Source organism: Schistocerca cancellata, chromosome 10 (assembly GCF_023864275.1).
Source record: "Schistocerca cancellata isolate TAMUIC-IGC-003103 chromosome 10, iqSchCanc2.1, whole genome shotgun sequence".
NCBI lineage: Eukaryota > Metazoa > Arthropoda > Insecta > Orthoptera > Acrididae > Schistocerca > Schistocerca cancellata.
In genome coordinates this window covers 100353812-100381563 of record NC_064635.1, presented here as the reverse complement: position 1 = coordinate 100381563, position 27752 = coordinate 100353812, and the positions used below count along the sequence as shown (strand labels likewise).

At 41.2% G+C, this 27752-nt stretch overlaps 1 protein-coding gene across 1 annotated transcript in view; it reads right to left on the bottom strand.

Moving 5' to 3' along the window:
- LOC126106627 (GILT-like protein 1) overlaps window positions 1-14167 on the bottom strand; it is an 80677-nt gene extending 66510 nt beyond the window's left edge. Inside the window, exon 1 of the mRNA XM_049912982.1 lies at window positions 14014-14167. Within this exon, the coding sequence (XP_049768939.1) occupies window positions 14014-14073 (60 nt within the window). The 5' untranslated portion in view covers window positions 14074-14167. The remainder of the gene's footprint in view (window positions 1-14013) is intronic.
- Between the last annotated feature and the right edge of the window lie 13585 nt (window positions 14168-27752).

The following is a 27752-nucleotide window of genomic DNA, read 5'->3' as shown; positions in this document are numbered from 1 at the left end:
CACTATTATGAATAAGACCGTAACGATTATTGAGTAACAAGCCGATAAACGTAACCATGTGTAATCTATGAAATGCGGAACACTAAATTAAAACCACAACATACTGACATAGTTACTGATGCATCAAAAACTTTTTGTGAGGTGGTCTGTATCAAGTGAAAGGGCACCTGACCATGACAGAAATTTAAGATAAGATACCAAAGCACTAAGATAACTTGAAGTTATCTGTACATACCTAGTAGAGTCTGCAAGGGTACAGCACGGAAGCACAGAAGGCGGTCAGCTATGTATTAGCAGGGAAGTTTGACATACGCTAGGCGGCGCTAGTGAGCGGCGGTAAGACCACGACATAAGGTAAACGCGGCGGTGTTCTTGAACACGGAAGGCTGGGGAGTGTCCGAACAGTGAAAGAATATATCCAAAGATAGAATCATAAACAAAGTTAAACTTAACGATCGCTCATTCAAGGAAAAGTAAATATAATGATGAAAAAAGCGATACACGTGACAATAAATAGAATCACAAAGCAGACGAGATTAAATCCACTTTTAAGGTATATGAATTGCTCAGGAAAGGCAAATATAATGATGAAAAAAGCAAAACACCTAGAAATAAGTAAAGTCAAAGTAGAATAAATGAAAATCCACTTTTGAGACAGTTAAAGTATTCAAAATACCACAGCGCATTAGTTCTACCTGGTTATGCAGAGTGTGCAATGGGAGGGTGTTCCTAAAGCGCATGATCTCCATCTCCTGGAGGGCGTCTTTTTCTTGACTGTGGAAAAATAGATAAATTGGAATGTAGTTTATCAACTGTATGTCCCGTTTCGAGTGAAGGTGTGCACTTAAGAGACCTCTTGGTGCGCTAATGTGGCACTGTTATAAGTACGTTTTAATTTTGATTTTTTTCTAGCTCTTTAAATGCTTTGCATAGGATCTATAAAAGTATTGTAAATTTTTTTCTTAAAATTCTCGAATTTTAAACTTTTTTAAAGGATTGTTGTAGTATTTTGACCATATGTATTACAGGTGTTTTTTTCTGTTCTATGTAATTCATCTGCAAATGCTGTTTTGATGCAGCGAAACCGGCTGTGACGTTAAAGAAATCATCAATTACAACTATGTCGCGGTTCATTTTACCTCTGTTGATTACGAATTATTGACCGAATTTAAAAATTTAAAATGCTGTCACATTCTTCTAATTAATCGGTCTGACGTTATAAGTTTAACACAGTAAGTTAAATACTACCCAGTATTTGAGACTTAGCGACGTCACACACAATTTCAAGCCTCTTTGAAAGCTTTCCTCCTTGACAACACCCTCCCCAAAAAAAGCATAAAAGCAAAAGGTCTGTCACTTACCATATTTTGACTCATTGCTTCATTTTGAATGTAAAAAAGTGCACTGTTACCAGTCATGGGTTTTTAATTCCACAATGCGTTTCAAAGGTTTAAACCTCCATCATCAGGTGGCCTTGTGTGTATTCATACGGCACGTGTGTGCTGTGTTACGACTTGGGGCAGCCTGCGGCACTGTTTAGTGGAGAAAAGCAAAACACTGTTTCAGAACTACGATGGTGAGTCAAATGAAAACCTTAAATTTGTAATAACAGATCGAAATTTCGCGCCATTATCCTGTAAGTTGGTAAGCGTGCTACAAACAGCGTGCAGAATGGCTTGTAGGTGGAAGCATAGTGCAGATGCACACATATAGTCGCAGTATCAGTATAAAGATGACCGCCCCAACTGCGACTTTCACCAGGGAAGAACAGCGTTCTGTTATTCGGTTTTTGCGTAGTTTAGGTGTGAAACCTATTGAAATTCATTGACGAATGAAGGTTCAGTACGTCGATGCATGTCTGTCACAGCAGCAAGTCTACGAATGGAGTAGGAAGTTCGCAAATGGTGTGACTTCAGTGGAAGATGCTCCTCGTCCAGGTCAGGCACAACGAGTTGTGACTCCACAGAACATTGCAGCAGTTGAAGCCATAATGAAGGAAAACCAACGAGTGACACTGAATGACACTGTAGCATGTTTACAGATTAGTCATGGGTCAGCACACCACATTGTGCATGATGTGCTCTGGTTTTACAAACTGTCTGCAAGATGGGTGATATGGCAGCTGACTCATGAAATGAGAGAACGTCGTGTTGATGCTTGTGAAGAACTTCTTCGGCACTTTGAACGAGAAGGTGATGGCTTCCTCGCAAGAATCGTTACTGGGGACGAAACATGGGTTCACGACGAAACATGGGTTCACTTCCACCAACCGAAAACGAAGAGAACGAGTAAGGAATAGCGCCATTCCTTATCACCAAAACCAAAGAAGTTTCGACCAGAACCATCAGCACGGAAGGTTATGATGACTCTCTTTTGGGACGAAAAAGGCATCATTTTGGAGTATTACATGCCTGGAGGGACCACTGTCACCAGTGCATCATACACAGATCTCCTAAAAATCATTTGTGGCCTGCAATCAAACCAAAGCGACGTGGATTGCTGTCAGCAGGTGTCCTTTTGCGACATGACAATGCAAGGCTCCACACTGCCCATACAACAGTTGCAACAATCACAGACCTGCATTCTGAGTGTCTTCCTCATCCACCATACTCACCAGACCTTGCCCGATGTGATTTCCATATGTTTGGACCACTCAAAGACGCAATGGGAGGAAAGAGGTTCCTTTCTGATGAAGAGGTACGCGACGCGGTGCATGAGTTGTTGCGCGGACTACCAAAAGAATTTTTTTCTAAAGGAATTTATGCACTTTGTAAGCGCTGGAGGACTTGCATTGAGTGTGGGGGAGATTATGTTGAAAAGTGATACAGCTTTGTACTACTTCTGCACAATAAATAATATTTAAAAAAATATTTTAAGTTTTTCATTTGACTCACCCTCGTATGAATGCCCTGTGAAGATCTTTAACTAATGGCTGAAAGTAGCCACGTTCAGATACTGCGTTTTCTTTCTCTCCATGAGACAGTGCCGCAGATTACTCCCAATGTCGTAACACAACACATGCATGTCATGTTAACACTTACAAATCCACTTCATACCAATCATAATTTAAATCTGTTAACTGTATTAAAAGCTTTCTCATAGTCATTAAAGACCATGTATGTGGGATGATTGTATTCTCTGTGTTTTTTTTTTTTTTAAATAATTTGGCAGACTGGAAAAACACTGTCTAAGCAAGATCTTCCCATCCGAAACAGGTTCTGTTCTTCAGTAAGAAACGTTTCCGAAAGTATCTTCAGTTTATTTGTTATTACTTTCGCATGTATCTTGTAACCAAAGTTCACACGACTAATTCCCCGTTAACTACCACATTATCTCTGATTCACTTTTTTAAATTATGGGATAACAACTGCTGTTTGCCAGATGTCTGATGTGTTGCTGTATTTCCAACAAGTATTTACAAAATTCAATAGCTTTATGAGTAATAACTACGAAGCTTACTTAAATGATTGCACACTGACGTTTTCCCCAAGGGATTTCCTGTTTTTAGATATTTTTAAACCAACCTTTACTTTCCATCCCTAAAATGTATAGTTTCCGTTATTTGGGATAGAGGTAGAAATTAATAAAAGAATTAGCAGTGGAAGGGAGATCATTGGGATGCTCAACTCAATGTTATGGAGCAATAAATATAATAAACCGAACAAAAAAAAAATCATATATAAATCGATACCAATAAGCATAGTTACGTATGGAGTGGAGACATGGTCTCCTACTCCGAAACACGTAAAAAACAAAACAAAAAAAACTGCAAGCAGTAGAAATGGACTTCCGGATAAAGTCAGCAAGAATTTGTAGAAAAGAGGAAGTAAGAAACGACGAAATAATAAAGAGAATGGAAGTAAGAGAAAGAATACATGACGTGATGGATAGAAGAAAGTTATAATGGTACAGTTTTCAGATTGCACGTAAGAACAATGGAAGAAGCCAGTACTCCTAAAATGATCCTGGAATGGGAACCGGAGGGAAAGAAGAGAAGAGGACGCCCTATGACCGCGTGGCTCAAAAATGTACTATTAACAATGAGAAGACTTGGCGTAGAGGAAGAACATATAGAAGATCGGAACACGTGGAGGGACATACTGAGGAGATAAATTAAGATCTTACGTAACAGATGTAATAATTTCCAGTCATTTGTTATGTTGGAGAAAAACCTTTGTATACGGAAAATCTCAACAAATGAAAATAAAACAGTTCCACCATTAAGATCAACATCCTCGCCACTAGCTGCAGTTTTCAGATTTCCTTCATCACTTGTCCATAGTTTTTGGAAATAATCCAACCATTTTCTGAAATGGGTTTAATTTGAAGCATATCTGTTTCATTTTTATTAAATTGTTTCAGCGTCCTATAGGCTCTAGTTTCTTTCCCATATATATTTCTCTTCATTTCACTCAGAAAATGTTCCCAGGCTTATGTGATTGATTTTTCTTGTGTCTCTTTTGACCACTGCTGGGGTATGGTACACCCCAGATACTAACAAGTGTAATTCAGTGTAAGTATATACACAACAAAATCAAAGTACAAAAAGGAAGTCCGTTTGCGAGAAACGTCTCAAGGAGTGAGACAAGAGGTCCTTTATCGCTTACATTCTTTAATTTACAGGGCGAAGAAAAACTGGCACACTCTGACAAAGCAGCGCGATTTCTCTGATATTGGCGATACAAAAATGTCTCTCACAAAGTTTGGTCCTGTGCATATTTCGTGCATTAAATGGACGTTAAAGACTGGCATTTTGGCAACACTGTAATCACATGTACGCTTACTACCGCCGCCAGTAGATTCAGCACGCCTATGCAGTTAGTGCAATAGATAGCATTTGTGCGTTAGCATGCAGGAGGTCGAGGGTTCGATTTTGGGTCGAGGCTTAGTTGTTTTTATTTGCCAAAAGTAGTCTGCGTGGTATGGTACCTGCCGTCCCAATCGCCATACGGCGATTACAGTGGGTCTTCTATAAAACATTTGCAATTACATACTACGAACACAGAAATGGAAGTACAAACGCTTACATTGGTCAGCTTTTAAAGAGGCCTTTTCCATGTCGTGGACGCGAGTTGTTTGCACCACTGCATCTACTAGATTCCAAACTAGTTTTGTGTGTACCCTCCCCCAATAGCCCCATCGATTAATGGGGGGTTTAAACCTTTGAAACGTCTTGCGGAAATAAAACACAGTAAACCTGTTGATTCATTCGATATCAGTAACAGTCACGGTAAAGCCTAACTTAGAATGTTCGCACCTGAAGTATTTCTACTTCATTATTCTTTATTACTAGCTCTGTTCGCAATACATTTTTCATACGGTAGCTACATATACCATCGCTGAATGAACAAGCAAAATTATATCATTGTACGTTACATACGTCAGGAGACATGACGTCATAAACATTGAGATGCGTGGAAAACAGCTAACTTGTTATAAAACGGAGCTCATGCTTACTCAGAATATATATTCATCTAGTATTTGAGAATGGGGACACTTAGCGACTTGCAACTTACTTTACGCATAATTTCAAAACTTTTCTAAACTTTTTCTCGCTTACTGCTCTACAAAATACTGAAAGGAAAACAGCTTATCTCTTACTTAAAAGTTCATTGTTCAAGCGGTTAAACGTTAGCACCCGGTTCTACGTTTCAACGTGTTGGTTCTATACTACTAGCTATGATCCGAAATGTGTTACGACAGTATCCGCATATACCAGCGAATGTACCTGCAAAATTATATCACTGTACGGAACATAATTCAACAGATACCACGTGATAAATATTAAGAAGCGTGAAGAAGTAGCTTCTGCTTAAAACGGAGCGCAAATAACCCAGAATATACTCCTTTACTCGGCCAGTTGAGGGACATGAAAGGGAAGCAGTGGTTGGGAACGGAGTAAGACAGGATTGTAGCCTCTCCCCAATGTTATTCAATCTGTATATTGAGCAAGCAGTAAAGGAAACAAAAGAAAAATTCGGAGTAGGTATTAAAATCCATGGAGAAGAAATAAAAACTTTGAGGTTCGCCGATGACATTGTAATTCTGTCAGAGACAGCAAAGGACTTGGAAGAGCAGTTGAATGGAATGGACAGTGTCTTCAAAGGAGGATATAAGATGAACATCAACAAAAGCAAAACGAGGATAATGGAATGTAGTCGAATTAAGTCGGGTGATGCTGATGGAATTAGATTAGGAAATGAGACACTTAAAGTAGTAAAGGAGTTTTGCTATTTGGGGAGCAAAATAACTGATGATGGTCGAAGTAGAGAGGATATAAAATGTAGACTGGCAATGGCAAGGAAAGCGTTTCTGAAGAAGAGAAATTTGTTGACATCGAGTATAGATTTAAGTGTCAGGAAGTCATTTCTGAAAGTATTTGTATGGAGTGTAGCCATGTGTGGAAGTGAAACATGGACGATAAATAGTTTGGACAAGAAGAGAATAGAAGCTTTCGAAATGTGGTGCTACAGAAGAATGCTGAAGATTAGATAGATCACATAACTAATGAGGAAGTATTGAATAGGACTGGGGAGAAGAGAAGTTTGTGGCGCAACTTGACCAGAAGAAGGGATCGGTTGGTAGGACATGTTCTGAGGCATCAAGGGATCCCCAATTTAGTATTGTAGGGCAGCGTGGAGGGTAAAAATCGTAGAGGGAGACCAAGACATGAATACACTAAGCAGATTCAGAAGGATGTAGGTTGCAGTAGGTACTGGGAGATGAAGAAGCTTGCACAGGATAGAGTAGCATGGAGAGCTGCTTCATACCAGTCTCAGGACTGAAGACCACAACAACAACAACAACAACAACTCGGCCAGTGTTTGATAATGAGAGATACTTCTAAGAAACATTGCAATTAATTTCAAACATTTTGTAAGCTTTATCCCGCTTAACGTCACTCATTCGTAAAGTGACAGACGTTCGAAGGTGTTTTACACATAGAAGTGAGAATCTTTAACCTTCCGTTATTGGCGAGCACCTGACGGGTGCACGAATTTGCACTGGTTGGTTCTGTGCACTATGGGACTTAACTTCTGAGGTCAACAGTCCCCTAGAACTTAGAACTAATTAAACCTAACTAACCTAAGGACATCACACACATCCATGCCCGAGGCAGGATTCGAACCTGCGACCGTAGCGGTCGCGCGGTTCCATACTGTAGCGCCTAGAACCGCTCGGCCACTAGAGGGAGTACTCTCGGGACCTAGTCAGCTGTACAAGAAATGTATTCACAGTGGACATGGACAACTATCAGCTGTATAATGGAATGAAGACAATGAAAATTTGTGCCAGTCTGGGACTCGAACCCGTATTTCCAGCTTATAGCGAGCGGTCGCCTTACCATTTGGCTATCCATGCATAACTCAACGGGTAGACGTCGTCAACCTGTGTCTACAACCTGTGCTCCTACACCCATTATCTATATCCCCATACAGGTGGGACATCTTACTTAAAATTCACTTGCCCGTTCTCGGCAGACAAATACGATATTGCAGTGCCTGTGTTATTTGGAATTACGATGTAAAGTTTCTTCGGACATGCATGCAAGCTTAACTAATTACAAACACTAAAAGCTCTTGTGCATTAAAAATTAATGGTTTGCAGGATTTACTAATGTACCAGTAAATCAAATCTAGTTATGTTATTCACTAAAAAGACAACATTTGAAGTGTGAATGCATTGTGTTGGTACGACTGCGAGTGACGAAGGAGCGACGTAGGTAAGCACACATCTGCTTGGTTTTGCTGTCAAGTTTTTGGGAGAAGTGGCGAGGAGACAAGCGGCTAACAGTCGAACGCCAAGTGACAATCACCTACAGTCCGGTGTTAGTATAATAAAAAGTTATAGTCTGTGCCTGTGTCAGGAGGAACTGTTATGAGGAGAGTTGAAGGCAAGTCACCCAAACTGTGTGTTTTTAAAAGGCAAAGGAACGAAGTAAATATTTATCACAAAATATATTCCAGTTTACTGAATGTAACCACTGCAATGCAGTAGAACACCTACTTCACAGGAATTTATCAACTGTTTTTAGGCTGTGACTCTTCAAGTTTTCTGGGCGGAGTTTTTTTTAGGCTGATCTAAATATAGAATATGGGCCTATTAAGTTCTATACATATTTTTCTTTGGACCTTTCTTACAAAAAGGTTTATAACAAACTAGCAGTTTACCCGTAACAGCTTTACCCTCGTCACACAGTGAAAGAAAACGAAGTAATGTGAATCTTTTGAGGGTATATTTGTAAAATTATACGTTTCCAGGGTTCTCCATGTTTCAAAGTGTAGGTCTGCACATTAAACTGCGAAATACATGTGTGTTTTCTGGCCAATATTTTCATTTTCTTAAACAGGTTTTAATAACCAGAATAATACAGTATTCAAAAATGCAGAGGTCTTCGTCTGCCGGTGTCGTGGGTTTTCCTACGAGCAGTGGCGCACTGAACCTGTCAGAGGCCCGGGCCGGCAAAACAAATCGAGGCTGCCCTTGCTGCCCCCTCCCACCCTCCTCGCCACACAGGAGTTCTCCGAGAGTTTCAAACGCAAACGGAAGGAAGTCCCATACTGCTTATCATCTTCATTTTGTGTCGTGATAATTTACAAGGTATAACGTTATTTTACGTAACACTGAAAGTCACTGCTCTTGTAATCTCGTTGCTATTATTTAATAGCTAAAAATGAATCCCTATTTCCCAAACCAAGAGGAAGGTCACTGTCTACATAAAACTTCGTTCAGTGCATGGTGGAGGGTACTTTACTTATGGATTTCAACAAAAGCCACAGTGTTGTTCCGATCTTGATGAAATTTTGTACATTTGATCTTCAAATCCAGGAGAACGTCACCGTCTACGTGAAATGTCATACGGTGTATGGCGGAGGGTACCTTACAACAGAATTACACACCGTTTAACTGATCAGCCTGGGAGTTGGCTCATGTATGCATGTTTTCGTGGTGAAGGCATTTATACAAGCCAACGTATGCTGGATGGTGGAGGGTTGGCCTACCTTTAAATAAATTCAACATCAGGTTTAAAGGTGGCAGATATACGTATTTTTTCAAAGACAGGGAAAGAGAAGATGGCAAGACGGAGGCGGAGAAGGAGATATAAGGAGAGAGGAGAACGTGATGGGGGCGGGGAGGGGGGTAGGAGGTGCATCCAGAGAAGTGAGAGAAGCAGATTAAAAGAGAGAGTGAGCAGCAGATAAACAGAGAAATGTGGAAGGTGGTGAATGACTAACGTAACACTGTAATAAATACACAAATTATGGGCGTTATTGTGAATTTGATGTACTATTAGAAAAAGCAGAGGAGGAGGTGGACAGAGACGGGAAGATGGATGGAGAAGGAGAGGAGGATGGAGAGGAGGAGGAAGTGTTGTGAGAGAGGGGGGATAGATGGAGGAGATGGAAAGAGAGACGGATGGGCGGAAGGAGGAGGTGGATAGAGAGACGAGATAGGACTAAATGGACAAGAGAGATGCGGGAAGAGGGGATGAACTGACATAAAACTGAGATGAATAAATATCCCGGCAACGCCGGGTTTACTGTTTGTAATTAGATAAAGATTTAGCGATAACAGTCGTGTTCATGTGAAAAAAATTACAGAATGTTTTCCTATGGTTAGATGCGGCGTAGAGTGTTGTTCTTGTTGTCTACAGACGATAAAATTCGTTGCTTAATATAGATGACTCCACCAAAGTTCATCTAGTTGGGATTTCATCTTTATAAAATGAACTACATAATAATTAGCTGAAAAATGCTCCTGTTGCAGCGCAATAAAGGCAAATATGATCGTGTTTAAAAGACACTGACAGAAACGTGAGCAACCAGCTGTCTGAGTCCTCATTACACCTTCCTCACCAAAAATTCTGAAAGCTTCACAGGTCGAGTGACCATGTTATCTAAGAAAATTACCAAGTAAAATTTCATTTTTGTTCAGTTAAAAATTCTATAAATAGCAGATTTTGTATTAGAACTTTAGAAATACCGTTAAAAGTGTACTTTTGTGAATGAGATCCGCCAAATACAAATAATTAGTTTCGTATGACATATATGACGAAACTCCAGAATCGGCAAGTTAACTTTGCGAAATTATTGATGCTGGCAAAATGTATGCTGTATTTACATATACCGTTTTGAAACAATATTTTTAAGGCCCACAGCAAATCCCAGGATTTTTCACACAGAACATCGCGGTAAGTTTCTTATCATCCAACTTTTCGAATCTCTAGACCACCTCCGTGGTGACGCTCGTGTTTCCGACTACAAATAAATATCGTAACCGTGAACTTTCCGACTGACATGAAAATAAGAACATCCCTTCACATTTTATCCAGGCTCAGGCCTGGCTAATGCACGTAGTAAATAGGTATGTTTAATTTTTTTCGTTTTTTTTATTCTTATTTATTTTTTGTTGTTATTGTTGTTGTTCAGCATTACAGTAGCAAATTGACAACCTTTTTTCTTATCAATCGCAATTTTTTGTTGTTTCAGATTTATTGAGTAGTTCAGTTTTCTATGCCAACCTTCGGCAGCATTCTGTGTCGTTGGTTAAAAACATTCCACATTTCAATAGGTATATTAGGATTTTCCATCCACTGATCAATCATATAGTCTGCAAATGCTGTGATCTTCTCTCCACTGGGCATTTGTTCCATTATTAAAATCCACGCTTCATCGACGGTGTTAAGTGGAAGATGTGCCACTGCAGCACACATGCGACAAAACAATCGGACTTCCTCCCTATCCCTGTAGTCTTCCTTTAGTCCCAGTTCCTGTATCTTCTTCCACAGACACTGGTTAAAGTGAAAATTACAACCGGAAATTTGTGTTTCAGGGAACACTGAATTCATTGCTTTAATTGTAGCCATTTCAGAATGTAGCACTGCAGTTTTTTGGTGACCACCCAGGCATCTTAGATTTCAATCCAGAAAAAAGTCTTTCATATGAATTTTGACTTTTGTCTCTCAGCAAATCAAATAAAACAGGAAATATCTTAGTTGTCTCTTCTGTACTTCCGATGTCGACATGGATTGTGTACAACTGTTTGAACTGTTTCGAACAGCTGTCAAATGTCCCATCCATAAGCACAGTTCCATTGTCACAAAGGATTTTCTCTGCTTCTTCACAAGCAAATACTAGAAGTCTCTTGCCTGAAACAGAGCCATCATCAATCTTCAAAAAACTATTACCTTCCATTAATTTCAAAAGGTCTTCACTAAGATGAATTTCCAAACTAGAGCCAGGGTTCTGGGTTGTCCCAATAGCTCCTCTTCTCGCCTTACACAATTGAGTCTTGGAGCTGTCATAATTTGGAATATATGCAACGAATTCAAATCCTTTATCTTTCAAATCTTGAAATTCCTGCTTAAAATTTGGGATACAGGCACTGTCTTTTCTTCACGAACTCTTTTTTTGCAATTATGTAGTCTTTTCTTTATCTCCATATCTGTTTTGTCAGGTGGACAAGAATGTTGCTGTTGAGCAACGATTTCACCATTTGCAATTTTTAAACGGCCTTTGCACCTACTCCGTTCATAATTGACGCATATTCAGTTCGTATATTCTTCATTTTTCCTATAAATACGGTAGTGATGACAATTCTTGATAAGACACGGCCTCCCTTTCGTTGTTATCACTTCCATCGTGTACACTGCATAGAAAATAAGTCGTATAGGAAAACACACGGAACGAAAGCTATCGACGACGACACAATCTGAGAAACGGTGACAACACCTGTACTGAGGGTGAGCGACTGGGGTAGACAAGCAGTGGGGGAGCCTCAGTTCGCAAACACCTCGTTAGTGAACCGGTTGCTCGCGACAGCTTCGCTACCTGCTACCCCACGATAGGAAACCCCACGTAGCCCGTCTGCCACTGTTTCACTCAGCCAACTGAGCCGAAATCTTGGACGGACAAAGCTTTTATTTAGTTTGAGAAACGAGTCAATTTGAAATAGTTTCGGTTGTGTAGGACGCAATTTCAATCCATAAAAGGCAATTTCCCGAGTGACTGACTCACTCAGCGGATGATCATCGCCCAGCCCAAACCACTCATGATAGAAACATGAAATGTGGAGAGTGTGTTAATCTTAATACCGTAGGCGTCGTTTAAGAAGGGATTTTTCGAAATTCCATCCATAAGGGGGTGAAATAAAGGACGAAATGTGTTATGGAAATATTTCATTACGCAAGAATTTTTGAAGCTAATCTCTGAAAATTTGTTTTTGTGTTTGGCTTCTTTGTTAGAAAGAAAGTATCTGTTTTTGATATACAGCCCCTAAGTGGCTCAAACAGGGAGTGAAATTTTTTATGAAAATATTTCATAGTGAAAACATGTTTAAAGCTAAATCTTTGAAAATTGGTATTAGGGTTCTGTGTTAGAAATGAAAAAATACGTGTTTCATTGTTTTTGGAAATTCAACCCCTACGCTGATTCACTGACTCATCATGGCTCAGGTCAAACTGGTAAGGATAAAATTTGGAGACGGTGTGGATCTTATACTGTAAACATCGAATAAGAAGTGACTGTTTGAAATTCCACTGCTAAGAGGGTGAAATAGTGTATGAAAGTTTTTATGAAAATACGTCGCTGTTAAGGCAATTTTTAGGCTCGAACTACGAAAACTGTTATTTGGTTTCTCAGTCAGAAACACGTTTTTCAGCATTTTTGGATATGCAATCCCTAAGGGGGTAAAATTGTGGGTGAAAGTTTATTTGAAAATAAATCATTAATAGAAAACTACTGCAGGATTTTGATAGCTACGTCTATGAAAATTGGAATTTGACTTCTCGGTCAGAAATTAAATAATACGTATTTCAGTGTTTTTGAAAACTGAACCCCCTAAGGGAATGGAATAGCAGATGAAAACATTTATGAAATTATTTCATTATGAAAGAATTTTCAAAGCAACATCTATGAAATATCTGTATCGTTTCTGTGTTAGAAATGAAAAAATACGTGTTTCACTGTCTTTGCGAATTCAACCATTAATGGGGTGAAATTGGGGATGAAAACATGTAAGCAAATATTTCATTACATTAAAAAAAATTTTAAAGTTGTGAAAACTGGTATTTCACTTCTCGTTTGGATATAAAGAAATATGTGTTAGGGCATGAAAGTTTCAGTGGAAATATCACCGCAAGAACGCAAAATGCATGATTAACAAAAGCGTTGGACTCAAGCTATCAGAATCTCTTTTGGTCAGAAGTCATTCGGAAAAGACCATGTTTCTGTGGCTTAATTAGCGTGAAATTGTTGCAATTCGTAAGAATAGAAAAATTCGATAAAAGAAAGAAATCTGTGTGGACTACACAGCTTCCGTGAGCGGAGCAGCAGGCGCTAAGCTGGTACACAATAATCATACACACAGTGTCATTAATTTAAATAATAATAAAAGTATATATTTTTTTAACCTCGCTAATCAGAAACTTTGTTTTAGTCCAGGCTAAAATTGGCACGCTTTGGGTGTTTTAAGTGCCACTTAAGTTTATGGTCTGAGGCAGCCATAATGTTTGAAAAAGTAGTTTTAGGTCCTAATTTTTCCTACTTTTTCAGAGGGGTCTCTCGTTTGGATCCCTTGCGATCTATAGTCCCCTGTTGAGTCCCTCCCCAAAAATTTAGTGTTGGTAACACCCATGTACAAAGTGTCCCGGCGCTTGGGAAATATGTTTACTAGTAAAAATTGATAAAGGAGGGGAAAAAACAAAGAAATGTGAATGGGAGTGAGTCCCCATCTGAGTAAATTTACAATTGATGCCACGTTGGGTGCATTATGTGTCGGTGGTGTAAAGACAATACAAAGTTCGGCCCCCGAGTGGAAAAAAAATCTCCGACCCGGCCGGGAAGCGAACCTGGTCCCGCTGCATGGCACCCAGATGCGCCGACCACTTAGCTTAGGACGCCGACGGATGGAAGAAACAGGTGCGCCTATCTGAGGGTAAAAGAATAAGGGGAGGGGGGTTCGGGTATATAAAAAAACTGTGTTCTAATAAGCTGGATAAAGCCCACGACTTACCTCCTCGTTAGAGGCACTCAGTGCGGTAGCTAGCAGCAGACCGATCAGCAGCGCCCACATGTTGACAAGTACCGCGCACACACGCGCGCCTGTGTTACGTCTGGTCGCCAGGTGGGTTTACCTATCGGCAGGTGCGCAGCGACTGGGTACACTTGACTAAGGTTCAGCCTCACCGACCAATGGCGCAACTAGCCCCGCGTCTATGTCTGAAGTCACAAAACCGCCGCGCCACTGCCGGGTGCTTCCGATAAGGTCCACCGCTCCACCGTGTAAGTCGGACGTGTGTGCACAGTTGCTGGACGTTTACAGGGCCAAGTCCGTTGTCCTTATAACGGTCATTGTCCCGCGGCTAACAAATACTCCCAGAACAACACACGCCGCTGCTCGGGCATTGTGACCGCATTGTTCAGCCGTGTTTGCTGAATGACTACCCGCTGACTGTAGCGCGCGCTGACGCTAGCATTCCGCGACCGTGCAGGCGCAGCAAGGCGGGCAGGCGGCTCCGGAGGACGAGGGCAGCGCTGAATGGAATCAGTTAACTGGTATCACACGATATTTTAATACGAGGGCTATCCACAAAGTACATTACGTTTTGGAATTAAAAATAAATAAAGTATTGGAATTTTTTTTTATTATATACAGACGAAAGCCACACTTAAATACTGCTTTTCTACATAGTTGCCATTTAAAGTAAGGCATTTATCGTAGCGATGGACGAGCTTGGAAATTCCTTCGTCGTAAAATTCGGCCGCCTGCGCCTTCAACCACGTGGTTACCTCTTCTTTTGGGACAGAAAAGGTGTGATTTTTTTGTGGATTTCCGGGAAAGAGACCCTACAATAAACTCTCAAAGGTATTGCCAAACTCTGCACAACCTCAGAAGAGCAATACAAAACAAACGCAGGGGAAAGTTGGGCTCAAAGATCTTGCTGATTCACGACAACGCTCGGGCCCCACACGGCAAATGCCACTCTTAAAGTTTTCGAATCTTTTAAGTGGGAGTTGTTTCCTCATCCGCCATACAGTCCCGACCTGGCAGCGAGCGACTTTCACTTATTCCCAGCAATGAAGAAGTGGTTGGCTATGCAGCGTTTTGATGACGACGCACAGCTTCAAGAAGAGGTAACCACGTGGTTGAAGGTGCAGGCGGCCGAATTTTACGACGAAGGAATTTCCAAGCTCGCCCATCGCTACGATAAGTGCCTTAATTTAAATGGCAACTATGTAGAAAAGTAGTATTTAAGTGTGGCTTTCATCTGTATATAATAAAAAAATTTCCAATACTTTATTTATTTTTAATTCCAGAACGTAATGTACTTTGTGGATAGCCCTCGTAACTAGAGACCGGATTATATGCTTATGCATATTTCTGTCCGCCCCGATAGCTGAGTGGTCAGCGCGGTGATCCGCCACACCAAGGGGCCCGGGTTCGATTCCCGGCTGGGTCGGAGATTTTCTCCGCTCAGGGACTGGCTGCTATGTTGTCCTCATTATCATTTCATCATCATCATTTTCCGCCCGGATAGCTGAATGGTAAGTGTGACGGACTGCCGTCCTAAGGGGCCCGGGTTCGATTTCCGGCTGGGTCGGGGATTTTCTGCGCTCAGGGACTGGGTGTTGTGTTGTCTTCATCATCATTTCATCCCCATCCGGCCCGCAGGTTAAAGCGGCACGTTAGCTCAGCGTATTCGGTCAGAGAGCTGAGTGAAAAGATCAACAATGAACTTCAACGGAGGCCATGTGACGTCCGCTACGACGAAATACAACGAACTACAACGGAAAAAAAGATGGATAGAGCGTCTGCCTTGTAAACAGGAGATCCCGGGTTCGAGTCCTGCTCGGAGCGACATCCTTGCCGGCACGGTAACTTAGCGTGCTCGGTCAGAGGGTTAGCTACCCTCTGTAATATAAAAAAGTGAGTGAACGGATCAACAAAGAACCTGAACGGCTGCCATCAGACGTCCGCCACGAACAAATTCATCCACCAATATAGAGCAAAATGAGATTAAAAAAAAAAAAAGTGGTCACCGCGGCGGATCGTCACGCCAAGGGGCCTGGGTTCGATTCCCGGCTGGGTCGGAGATTTTCTCCGCTCAGGGACTGGGTGTTATGTTGTCCTCACTATCATTTCATCATTATCATCAGTAGAAGGCAACAGTAAACCACCACTGGAATCACTTCCCTAGACGCTCATGCGGTGGACCTCTCCGACGAGGCTTCCCAAATGACAGGAGCTGCGTAAGGCATAACACAAAGCTTTTTTATGCATATTTGGCTCCTTTCACCGGTTATTGCAATTTTTAACTAAAAATTAGTGATGATGCATATTTTCGCTCTATGTTTATAATATTTTAAAAATGTAGACGTCCAGTCTCTAGCTCGATCTACTTTCGATGTCTAACAGATTGACTGCAACCTAGAACTGCGTGCAATCGCTAACGGAGAGGCCACTGCCTAGCGAAATCATTACAGAAGAGGAAGTGGGACAAGCAGACAGAGTCAATGCTACTGCGCTCGTGCCTCCTGGTTAACCCCTCCGCTGTCATACCGTAAAGGCGCGTTTACATTGAGCTGAGAACATGTTTTTGTTCGGAACATTGTGTGCAACTTGTTCCCTCAACATGTTGGCAACATTGTTCGTTGTTCGCATTCCCGTTTACACTAGCGACCAACATTTCTACGTATTCGCATAGTCGGCTGCGGTGAACTGATAGGTTACTTTGTGTATTCACATCAAGAAATACTTTATGTCAAGTGAAGAGGTAGAATTAATGACATTTGGTTCTGCATTAATAATACTTAACGAAATGAACAGACGAAGAAAACGACGTAGTCGTCATTGGTGGACCAAAACATACTATAGAAGACGTGGCGGGAATGACATGCTTTGTGAGCTGAATTTGGAAGACGGTTCTGGCTTTCGTAACTTCACTAGGATGTCGCTGTCGGATTTAGAAATGTATTTGAATATTATAGGACCAATTTTTCAAAGAAAGACACAAATTTCAGAAAAGCAATCTCTGTGAACCAAAGACTTGCTGCTACTCTTCGTTTTCTGGCATCAGGAGACTCCTATCAAAGCCAGCCATATCTCAAATAGTTCCATATCATCCAGGAAACGTAGATATTTAAATCCAAACCACTTCGTTTCGTAAAGTGTGTCAGTACCACATCCAAATTTTTTACTTTCCTCTATTTTTTTCCTCTCGTCGGTACTGAGACAAGAGTGATTTAATTTTTTTGTCCACATCACTGCTGCTGGTGCCAAGCGCCGCAGCAACTTTTTGTAATGAATCATGTTTGATCTTAGTATTTTTGTAACCTGCGCAACGTACATTCCACAGGCACTCCTCTGCCTCATAGAGCGATATAAATTGGAAAATTTTGTTTCGTGACCACTCCATTTCAAATAAAAATGAAGGGACATCAAATAAACGCACCACTACACTCCAGCAAAACAAACACCAAAACGCTCAGAGCAAAGGAACACAAGCGCTGCGTAGCGGAATTTAGTGGTAGCAGGCCACGAACAATCTTTCTTTGATCTCTACCGACGCAGCCGTGGAATACTGATTTTGTGTTGCGAGTAGTCAATTACTAGCCACGAACAATGTTGTGAACGATGTTCCGACCGCGCCGTAAACGTCGGCAACAATGAAATTAAACTACGCAAGCTTTTAGTCGCACGCTTTACGAAACGAAGTGGTTTGGATTTAAATATCTACGTTTCCTGGATGATATGGAACTATTTGAGATATGGCTGGCTTTGATAGGAGTCTCCTGATGCCAGAAAACGAAGAGTAGCAGCAAGTCTTTGGTTCACAGAGATTGCTTTTCTGAAATTGTTTCAGTTTACCTTCCTATTCACCTGTACATAGCTGACCGTGCTTACGACGTGTAGTGTGGACCGTGTTGTGCGCCATGCCGCCCGAAGAAAAAAAACTTCGTTTCATGGATAGCTGTCCACTGGAACATATACATATGACGAAATTGTTTTTGTAGTCGAGTTTGCGAGAAAAACGTTTCGTGCAGAAGAATGTTTCAAATAGACCAGCATGTCAAGACAAGTCTTCATCTCGCTGGAATGCAGAAGAAAGGCCCACGACAACAACTTAACACAAGAGCAAGTTGCAGTATCTACATCTACATGGATACTGTGCAAATCACATTTAAGTGCCTGGCAGAGAGTTCATCGAACCACCTTCACAATTCGCTATTATTCCAATCTCGTCTAGCGAGCGGAAAGAATGAACACTTACGTCTTTCCGTACGAGCTCTGATTTCCCTTATTTTATCTTGGTGATCGTTCCTCCCTATGTAGGTCAGTGTCAACAAAATATTTTCGCATTCGGAGAAGAAAATTAGTGATTGGAATTTCGTGAGAAGATTCTGTCGCAACGAAAAACGCCTTTCTTTTAATTATGACCAGCCCAAATACTGTATCATTTCTGTGACACACTCTCCCATATTTCGCGATAATACAAAACGTGCTGCTTTCCTTTGAACTTTCTCGATGTACTCCGTCAGTCCTACCTGGTAAGGATCCCACACCGCGCAGCGGTATTCTAAAAAACCAACGTACAAGCGTAGTGTAGTTAGTCTCCTTATTGTTAGTAGATCTGTTACATTTTCTAAGTGTCCTGCCAAGAAAATGCAGTCTTTGGTTAGCCTTCCCGACAACATGTTCTATGTGTTCCTTCCAATTTATGTTGTTCGTAATTGTAATACCTAGGTATTTAGTTGAATTTACGGCTTTTAGATTAGACTGATTTATCGTGTAACCGAAGTTTAACGGGTTCCTTTTAGCATTCATGTGGATGACCTCAGACTTTTCGTTATTTAGGGTCAATTGCCACTTTTCGCACCATTCAGATATCTTTTCTAAATCGTTTTGCAGTTTGTTTTGATCTCATGATGACTTTATTAGTCGATAAACGACAGCGTCATCTGCAAACAACCGAAGACGGCTGCTCAGATTGTCTCCAAAATCGTTATTATGGGTAAGGAACAGCAAAGGGCCTATAACACTACCTTGGGGAACGCCAGAAATCACTTCTGCTTTACTCGATGATAGTAGGGATTTGGCCAAAGGTAACCAAAAATTCGGTGTAACATGCATCTATATGAAGCATTCATTGCAAGCAATATTCCTCTTCACAACCTTACAAATCCTATCCTCAGGCTTGCTGCGCAAAATATTGCTTGAACCGAAATATACCAGCTGAATCAACATTGCGTAAAAATTAGATACCGACAGTTTACGTAAATGTTCTTGCAGAAATACGCAATGAACTAAAGGGCAGCATTATTTGGACTTCAGTTGACGAAACAATACACACTTGTGGCCGTTACATTGAAAATTTAATTCTTAGTGTTTTAAAATAAAAGCCTTCTTCTTCCCAGTTGTTGTTGTTGTTGTTGTGGTCTTCAGTCCTGAGACTGGTTTGATGCAGCTCTCCATGCTACTCTATCCTGTGCAAGCTTCTTCATCTCCCAGTACTTACTGCAAACTAAATCCTTCTGAATCTGCTTAGTGTATTCATCTCTTGGTCTCCCTCTATGATTTTTACCCTCCCCACTGCCCTCCAACGCTAAATTGGTGATCCCTTGATGCCTCAGAACATGTCCTACCAACCGATCCCTTCTTCTGGTCAAGTTGTGCCACAAACTTCTCTTCTCCCCAATCCTATTCAATACTTCCTCATTAGTTATGTGATCTACCCATCTAATCTTCAGCATTCTTCTGTAGCAAAACATTTCGAAAGCTTCTATTCTCTTCTTGTCCAAACTATTTACCATCCATGTTTCACTTCCATACATGGCTACACTCCATACAAATACTTTCAGAAATGACTTCCTGACACTTAAATCTATACTCGATGTTAACAAATCTCTCTTCTTCAGAAACGCTTTCCTTGCCATTGCCAGTCTACATTTTATATCCTCTCTACTTCGACCATCATCAGTTATTTTGCTCCCCAAATAGCAAAACTCCTTTATTACTATAAGTGTCTCATTTCCTAATCTAATTCCCTCAGCATCACCAGTCTTAATTCGACTACATTCCATTATCCTCGCTTTGCTTTTGTTGATGTTCATCTTATACCCTCCTTTCAAGACACTGTCCATTCCGTTCAACTGCTCTTCCAAGTCCTTTGCTGTCTCTGACAGAATTAGAATGTCATCGGCGAACCTCAAAGTTTTTATTTCTTCTCCATGGATTTTAATACCTACTCCGAATTTTTCTTTTGTTTCCTTTACTGCTTGCTCAATATACAGATTAAAGAACATCGGGGAGAGGCTACAACCCTGTCTCACTCCCTTCCCAACCACTGTTTCCCTTTCGTGTCCCTCGACTCTTATAACTGCCATCTGGTTTCTGTACAAATTGTAAATAGCCTTACGCTCCCTGTATTTTACCCCTGCCACCTTCAGAATTTGAAAGAGAGTATTCCAGTCAACATTGTCAAAAGCTTTCTCGAAGTCTACAAATGCTAGAAACGTAGGTTTGCCTTTCCTTAATCTGTCTTCTAAGATATGTCGTAAGGTCAGTATTGCCACACGTGTTCCAACATTTCTACGCAATCCAAGCTGATCTTGCCAGTAGCCGCCTGCAAAGAACTTAAAAAAGTAAATCATGCTACGATCGCCAGATTTGTGAATATGGGTATTAGAAAAATATTTCCAGAAACTGCCGATGAAAGAGTGTTTGTGTTTATTTCAGATTCTGCTCCCTATATGATCAAAGCAGGGAAAGCCCTCCGAGCATTTTATCCCGATTTGATTCATGTAACGTGATTTGCTCATGGAGTAGGCCACATCGCCTTGCTGAAGGAATACGTTCCAAGTTCGTGAATGTAAATAAACTGATTTCATCCACAAAAAGTTTCTAAAGGCTCCTGCTCGCATCAAGACCTACAAAGAAAAATTACCAAGTGTGGTGCCTTTACCTCTAGAAGCAGTGATAACTCGTTGAGGTTCGTGGGTCGAAGCTGTGTTGATTTACAATGAACATTTAGAGACTATTAGAGGGGTAGTAAACGACTTCCATAGAGCAGAGGCTTTGGCAGTTTGACAGTGCGAGGAAGGTTTTAATAATTCCTGTATTAAAAAAGACATTGCTGTGATTAGCAGTCATTTTTCCCATAATCCTGCAAGCTTGAATCTCAATGTTAATGAATAAAATTATTCTTGTGAACTCCTCATTGCCGGAGGTAGTCCCCAAAAAGTCGTAAAAAAAGTTTGAAAACATTTTAAACAATAACCCAGGCTTTGAACCGTTGTGCCAAATTGATAGTTTTATTACTGGAACAGGTGAACTTTGTCCAGAAACAATAACTGTCAACATACCAACGAAATTCAAATGCTGCCCAATTACCTCAGTTGATGTAGAACGGTCCTTTTCTACTTACAAAAACGTTTTGAGTGATCGAAAACACAATCTTACGGCCGAACATTTGGAACACTACTTGGTCGTTTATGGTTACAATAGTAGAAAACTGTAAAATAAATTGCAAATGATGCATAAGTCCGATACTATTAATTAAAAGTTAATGCTGTTCAAAAAAATTTATGATTGTATGTTGCTTTTTAAATACAATATTGCGTGCGATTTATCTCGAAGTTGGTATTGTACATATCGATCGTTTCGCTGCGACTCACCCGCATCGCATCCGCTTGTTACCGACAACAATAGCAAAGTAGGAACAATTCTTTAAATAAGGTATGCTTCCCCATTTTGCAAATTTTTAGAAAATAATCCCAGAAAGGCCCCCATCCTAACCTCTACCAGAAAGTGTTCAGTAAATGATACCAGCATTCTAAATATACCAATTTTTCGCGTGGATGCGTGCACAGGCTCGACTTCGAAATATAATGCGCGAAGTAACTATTTTTTTATTATTTGATCTTGCATATTTCGGCACTTTTCATACATTGTTAAGCATTTTATGCATATTTGCATGCATATTTTAAGGCTTTTATGATGTATATAATCCGGTCTCTAGTAATAACGTAATGGTATTATGGTGTCTGTCAGACTCCAGAAGTTTACTTAGGATCTATACATTGTTGTCTTAACTTATTTGTTGTTTATTGACCTCTGCTATATTACACTAAAGAGTCAAAGAAACTGTTACACCTACTTAATATCGTGTAGGACACTCGCAAGCACACGGAAGTTCCGCAACACGATGAGGCATGGACTCGACTACTGTCTAAAGTAGTGCTGGAGGGAATTGACACCGTAAATCCTGCAGGGCTGTAACACAAATCCTTAAGACTACAAGGGGGTGGAGATCGCTTCTGAACAGCACGTTGCAAGACATCCCAGATATACTCAATAGTGTTCGTGTCTGGGGAGTTTGGTGGGCAGTGGAAGTGTTTAAACTCAGAAGAGTGTTCCTGGAGCCACTGTGTAGCAATTTAGGACGTTTCGCGTGTCGCATTGTCCTGTTGGAAATGCTCAAGTCTGTCGAAATGCTAAACGGTCATGAATGGATGCAGGTGATCAGACTGGGCGCTTATGTACGTGTCACCTGCCAGAGTAGTATGTAGATGTATCATGGGTCCCATATCACTCCAGCTCCACACGACCACACCAATCATTACAGAGCTCCCACCAGCTTGAACAGTCCCCTACTGACATGCAGGGTCCATGGACTCATGGTGTTGTCTCCATACCCATACACCTCCACCCACTCAATACAATTTGAAACGAGACTCGTCCGACCAGGCAACATGTTTCCAGTCAACAGTCCAATGTCGGTGTTAACTGGCGCAGTCGAGGCGTAAAGTTTTGTCTCGTGTAGTCATCAAGGATACACGCGTGGGCCTTCGGCTCCAAAAGCCCATGTCAATGACGTTTCGTTGAATGGGTCGCACGCTGACGCTTATTGATGGCCCAGAACTGAAATCCGCAGCAGTTTGTGGAAGGGATGCACTTCCGTCACGTTGAACGATTCTCTACAGTCGTCACTGGTCCCGTTCTTGCAGGGTCTTTTGCCGGCTGCAGAGATGTCGGAGATCTGATGTTTTAGCCGATTCCTGATATTTACGGTACACTCGTGAAATGGTCGCACGGGAAAATCCCCACTCCATCGCTACCTCAAAGATGCTGTGTCCCATCGCTCGTCCGCCGACTACTCCGCCGACTACAACACCACGTTGAAACTCATTTAAATCTTGATAACCTGTCGTTGTAGCAGCAGTAACCGATCTAACAACTGCGCCAGACACTTGTCTTATAAAGGCGTTGTCGACCGCAGCGGCGTCTTCTGCCTGTTTACATACCTTTGTATTTCAATATGCAAGCCTATACCAATTCCTTTGGCGCTTCAGCGTACCATCCACGATCGATAGCGGTTCGCACATGTCGAGGCAAGTACTGAGATTGCATTGTTAGCGATTCCAAGCGAGTTGCGGTATGTGCATGCGCGTGCTTTCAGCTTGAAAAAAGCGTATATCCTGCGAATTATGTCTCTCGCTTCCTTATGCAGGATTTGTCATTTACCACCACCATCAGCGATGATACCTCGCAACAAAAGGAATAGAAATTCGCTGAATAACTCGATACGACCACGTTTAATTCTCGCACTGGACACGACATTCAGAGCAGAGCGCTGAGAACACTACTGAACGCTCATTGGCTGTCGGAGAATGCGTGATGTAGCTGCACAGAACAAGCCTAAACTCGACCACCTTCGCTCGTGGCTCCAACTATAGTTACAACATACTTTTTCAGATGTTTGAAAGAGAAATAACACAGCAAAATAATAATAACCAAGAAGAAAGTACAGAAAATACGTAAGTGATTCTGCGGAAAAGTGGAATTTCCTACGTTTCTCAGAAATATAGGAATCGGTATGCATGCGACGGCATGCCTACCAAATATGTCCCAACACGCCGCTATAAAAAATGGGATTTTCCTGTGTTCATACCTCGTGTTTTATTGGTGATAAAAAGGTAGCGTCAAGTGTTTTGGATAGACCTTGGTTCAAATAGCTCTGAGCACTGTGGGACTTAACTGCTGTGGTCATCAGTCCCCTAGAACTTAGAACTACTTAAACCTAACTAACCTAAGGACACCACACACATCCATGCTCGAGGCAGGATTCGAACCTGCGACAGTAGCGCTCGCGCGGTTCCAGACTGTAGCGCCTAGAACCGCCGGCCACTCCGGCCGGCCGATAGACCTTGAGCTAGAGACTATTTGTGTACCCAGTAGAAGAATACTCTTAGTTTCAGTGCCCTACAGTACATGGTCGAAGTATTAATATTACACACTTCTTTCCGCTTAGGCAAATGGAGAAAATCGGTTTGTTCTTTTTGCATTTGATGTGGTTTACGATAAGATTGGTTCAAATGGCGATGAGCACTATGGGGCTTAACTTCTGAGGTCACCAGTCCCCTAGAACGTAGAACTACTTAAACCTAACTATCTAAGGACATCACACACATCCATGCCCGAGGCAGGATTCGAACCTGTGGCCGTAGCAGTCTCACGGTTCCAGACTGTAGCACCTAGAACCGCTCGGCCACCCCAGCCGACTTACGATTAGATTGATAGGACTTATGGAGGACCATTAGTGCATCCCTGCAAAAGGGTCCTTTTACTATATTTTCGCCGTCATCAACGGGCCAAAACCCAGCCGAGGATTGCAAGACCACTACGCAGAGTAAATAACTGCAATTTTTACGATATATTCCTATGATCTCTATCTCGAGGAACCCTGAAAATTTACTTGACAGCCTTATCCGTTTCCAAGATACAGAGACTGAAAATTACCTAACTTATACACGTAAAATCCGGTATGAGAAATGTAAACAATAAATAACCGCCAAAAATTGTTCAAATATTAACAGTATATTTAGGCATTTATCTAGAGGAGCTATCTCTCCGTTTCCAAAAATCTTTATTCGTTATCGAGAAACACCCCAAAAACTTGTTTCTTGGGAACCAAAACACAGCCGTGGATTTCGAGACGGTTACGCAGAGCAGATGGCTGTAATTTTGTCAATGTATCCCTAAGATCGAGATCTCGAACTACCCTGAAAATTTTCTTGATGTCTTTATCCGTTTCCTAAATACAGACGTTCTATGTTACTCTACTTGCACACGTAACATGCGCTCGTAAAATCCAGTGTGAGGGGAAAATGCAGTTTATAAAGTGACATAGCACGGAGAAATATACAGTAAAGTGTCTCTGTTATCATGCGGGAACACCATGTTGTAATACTCAAGCACATGCAAAATTTTTGACCGAGCGAGGTGGGGCAGTGGTTAGCACCCTGGATTCGCATTCGGGAGGACGACGGTTCAATCCCGCGTCCGGCCATCCTGATTTAGGCTACTGTGATTTCCCTGAAACGGTTCAGGGAAATGCCAGGATTGTTCCTTTGAAAGGGTACGGCTGATTTCCTTCCCTAATCTACCGATGACCTCACTGTTTGGTCCCCTTCCCCAAATCAAGCAACCAACCAAAATTTTTGTGCACATAAAATCCGGTGTGAGGTGTAAAATTAGTTTTCCGTTATTTCAATTTCACATAAGTAAACTATGAAAATTTTACTGACCAATACATTTCCTTTCACATAAAATACATGCCCGGCTGCAGCAGGGAAAAGGTGGAAACAAGCGGAAAAATGATGCCATCGGGCAAAAAAATTGCGAATATGTTCCTGCTTATTTAAAACATTGTCAGAAATGTGGGGTACTAACTGCCTCATTGTACCTACAATACCTTTAAAAATTTTCACAAAAATTTTGGCATGCAAATATATTCATGATGAGAGAGAACGAGAAAGTGGAAGTGGGAAAAGAGACAGAAAAGTAGTAAATACGGGAAGATAGTAGACAGTGGTTGTGGTATAGAAAGAGCGAAGGAAAGAATGCCAGTGATAATGAGAGGCAGAGGCTATGGCAATGACAATGAGGAAGAGAGAGATAGTGAAAAGAGACAGAATCAGTGGGCAGGAATGAATGAGTTAGTCGCAGTAAGAGAGTGGAAGAGACAGTGACAGTTAGAGGGGACAGTAGCAGAAGGATGGAACGGAGAAAGGTGTGGCTGTGACATAGGAGACAGTGACAGTTAGAGGGATGTAAAGACATAACGACAATGAGATGGGCTGAATGGTGAGTGAGAAGGGACAAGTGGTAGTGAATGGGTATGAGCGACTTACAGCGATGGATTAGTGGGTGTGAGTTGCAGTTAGGGGAGCTTGTGCGATTGAGAGGTAAGTTGCATGTTAAAAAGAGTGCAGATATCTTCACATGCCAAAATTTTGGGGAAAATTTTTAAAGGTGTTGAGGAAGGTACCCCACTTATTAGTCATTCTTTTAAAGATGAGCATATTTGCCATTTTTGTGCCATTTGCATGGGGGCCTAATTAAATAAAAAATGAAAATGCAAATAATTTTAGTAGCTGTAAGTCCGATTACGCAAGTCTCGTAAACGGCTGGCCCTGACTAGTTTTAGTACGCAATCTGACTGCTTAGAATGACAACAAAGAATGTAAGAAAATTTTCGTTAACACAGTTAATTAATTAAGTCCCCAGCAACTATAAAACCTACGAAACAACAAACACAAGTGTAGCTGTTCTGTATGTGGTAGTATGACTCAACGCACATCTGGCACGGTTCTTCTTCAACAACACAAGAATTTTTAAATACCAATTATACTGACGTGATAAAAGAAAATTAGAAATAGTATAATTGCGCAAGAAAATCAGAATTACACTCTAATACAAGAACACACGCCAGATGCTTTGTTGACTGAACCTGTAATGACACATTATTCAGGTCACTGAAAGAATAAAAGAATAAAAGAAAATACCTCCATATATATTGACGAAATGCACTCTGACCATTACAATATCTCCATTAGAACAACATCTGCTATCTCTCCCATCAAACCACTGCATAAAACATGGAACAACACTCTCCACTACCACATCTCACTCTGACTTCACGACAAGCAGTGTCCACCACAACTTCTCGGTAAGCACTGCCTGCCGCTACGTCTCAATAAGCACTGCCAGTGGAGGCGGCGGAACAATACTCTCTGGCGCGCCCTCTGGCGCTGTGTCTCAGTGTAGCCACCTTTCATATGCCCTTCCTCCACGGGCTAGAATTTGATGGTATTTTTGCCAGCATTGGTGGTGAAAATACCACCAAATTCGTCAAAAAAATTAAGACAAAAATAAAAGATAATATTAATACGTAAATATCATGTAACTAGATAAAATTTTGGCTTTGCACTGACCTTTCAATAGCCTAATATATAAAACACACTAAGCAATACAAATTCTTTCATACATGTGACTTTACATAATAGTTTACACAAATATCATGTGGTTAAACAGTTCAATCAATAGCGTCAGCAATGACGAATATGTACAGGTAAGAGTCTCATAACTTTTCACAAACAGTAATACACAAAAAATCAGTTTATACAAATATTCACATAAAATGTTTTCACAACAAGTGGTTGACAGTTCCAGCAGTAGCACCCAGCATTGTGGAACAGGTGCAGACTCCAACAGGTGACATCATTTCAGTAGAAGCAGTTCTTCAGTGGCACCCAGCATTGTGGAACAGGTGCAGACTCCAACAGGTGACATCATTTCAGTAGAAGCAGTCCATCAGTGGCACCCAGCATTGTGGAACAGGTGCAGACTCCATCAGGTGACATCATTTCAGTAGAAGCAGTCCATCAGTGGCACCCAGCAATGTTGAGTAG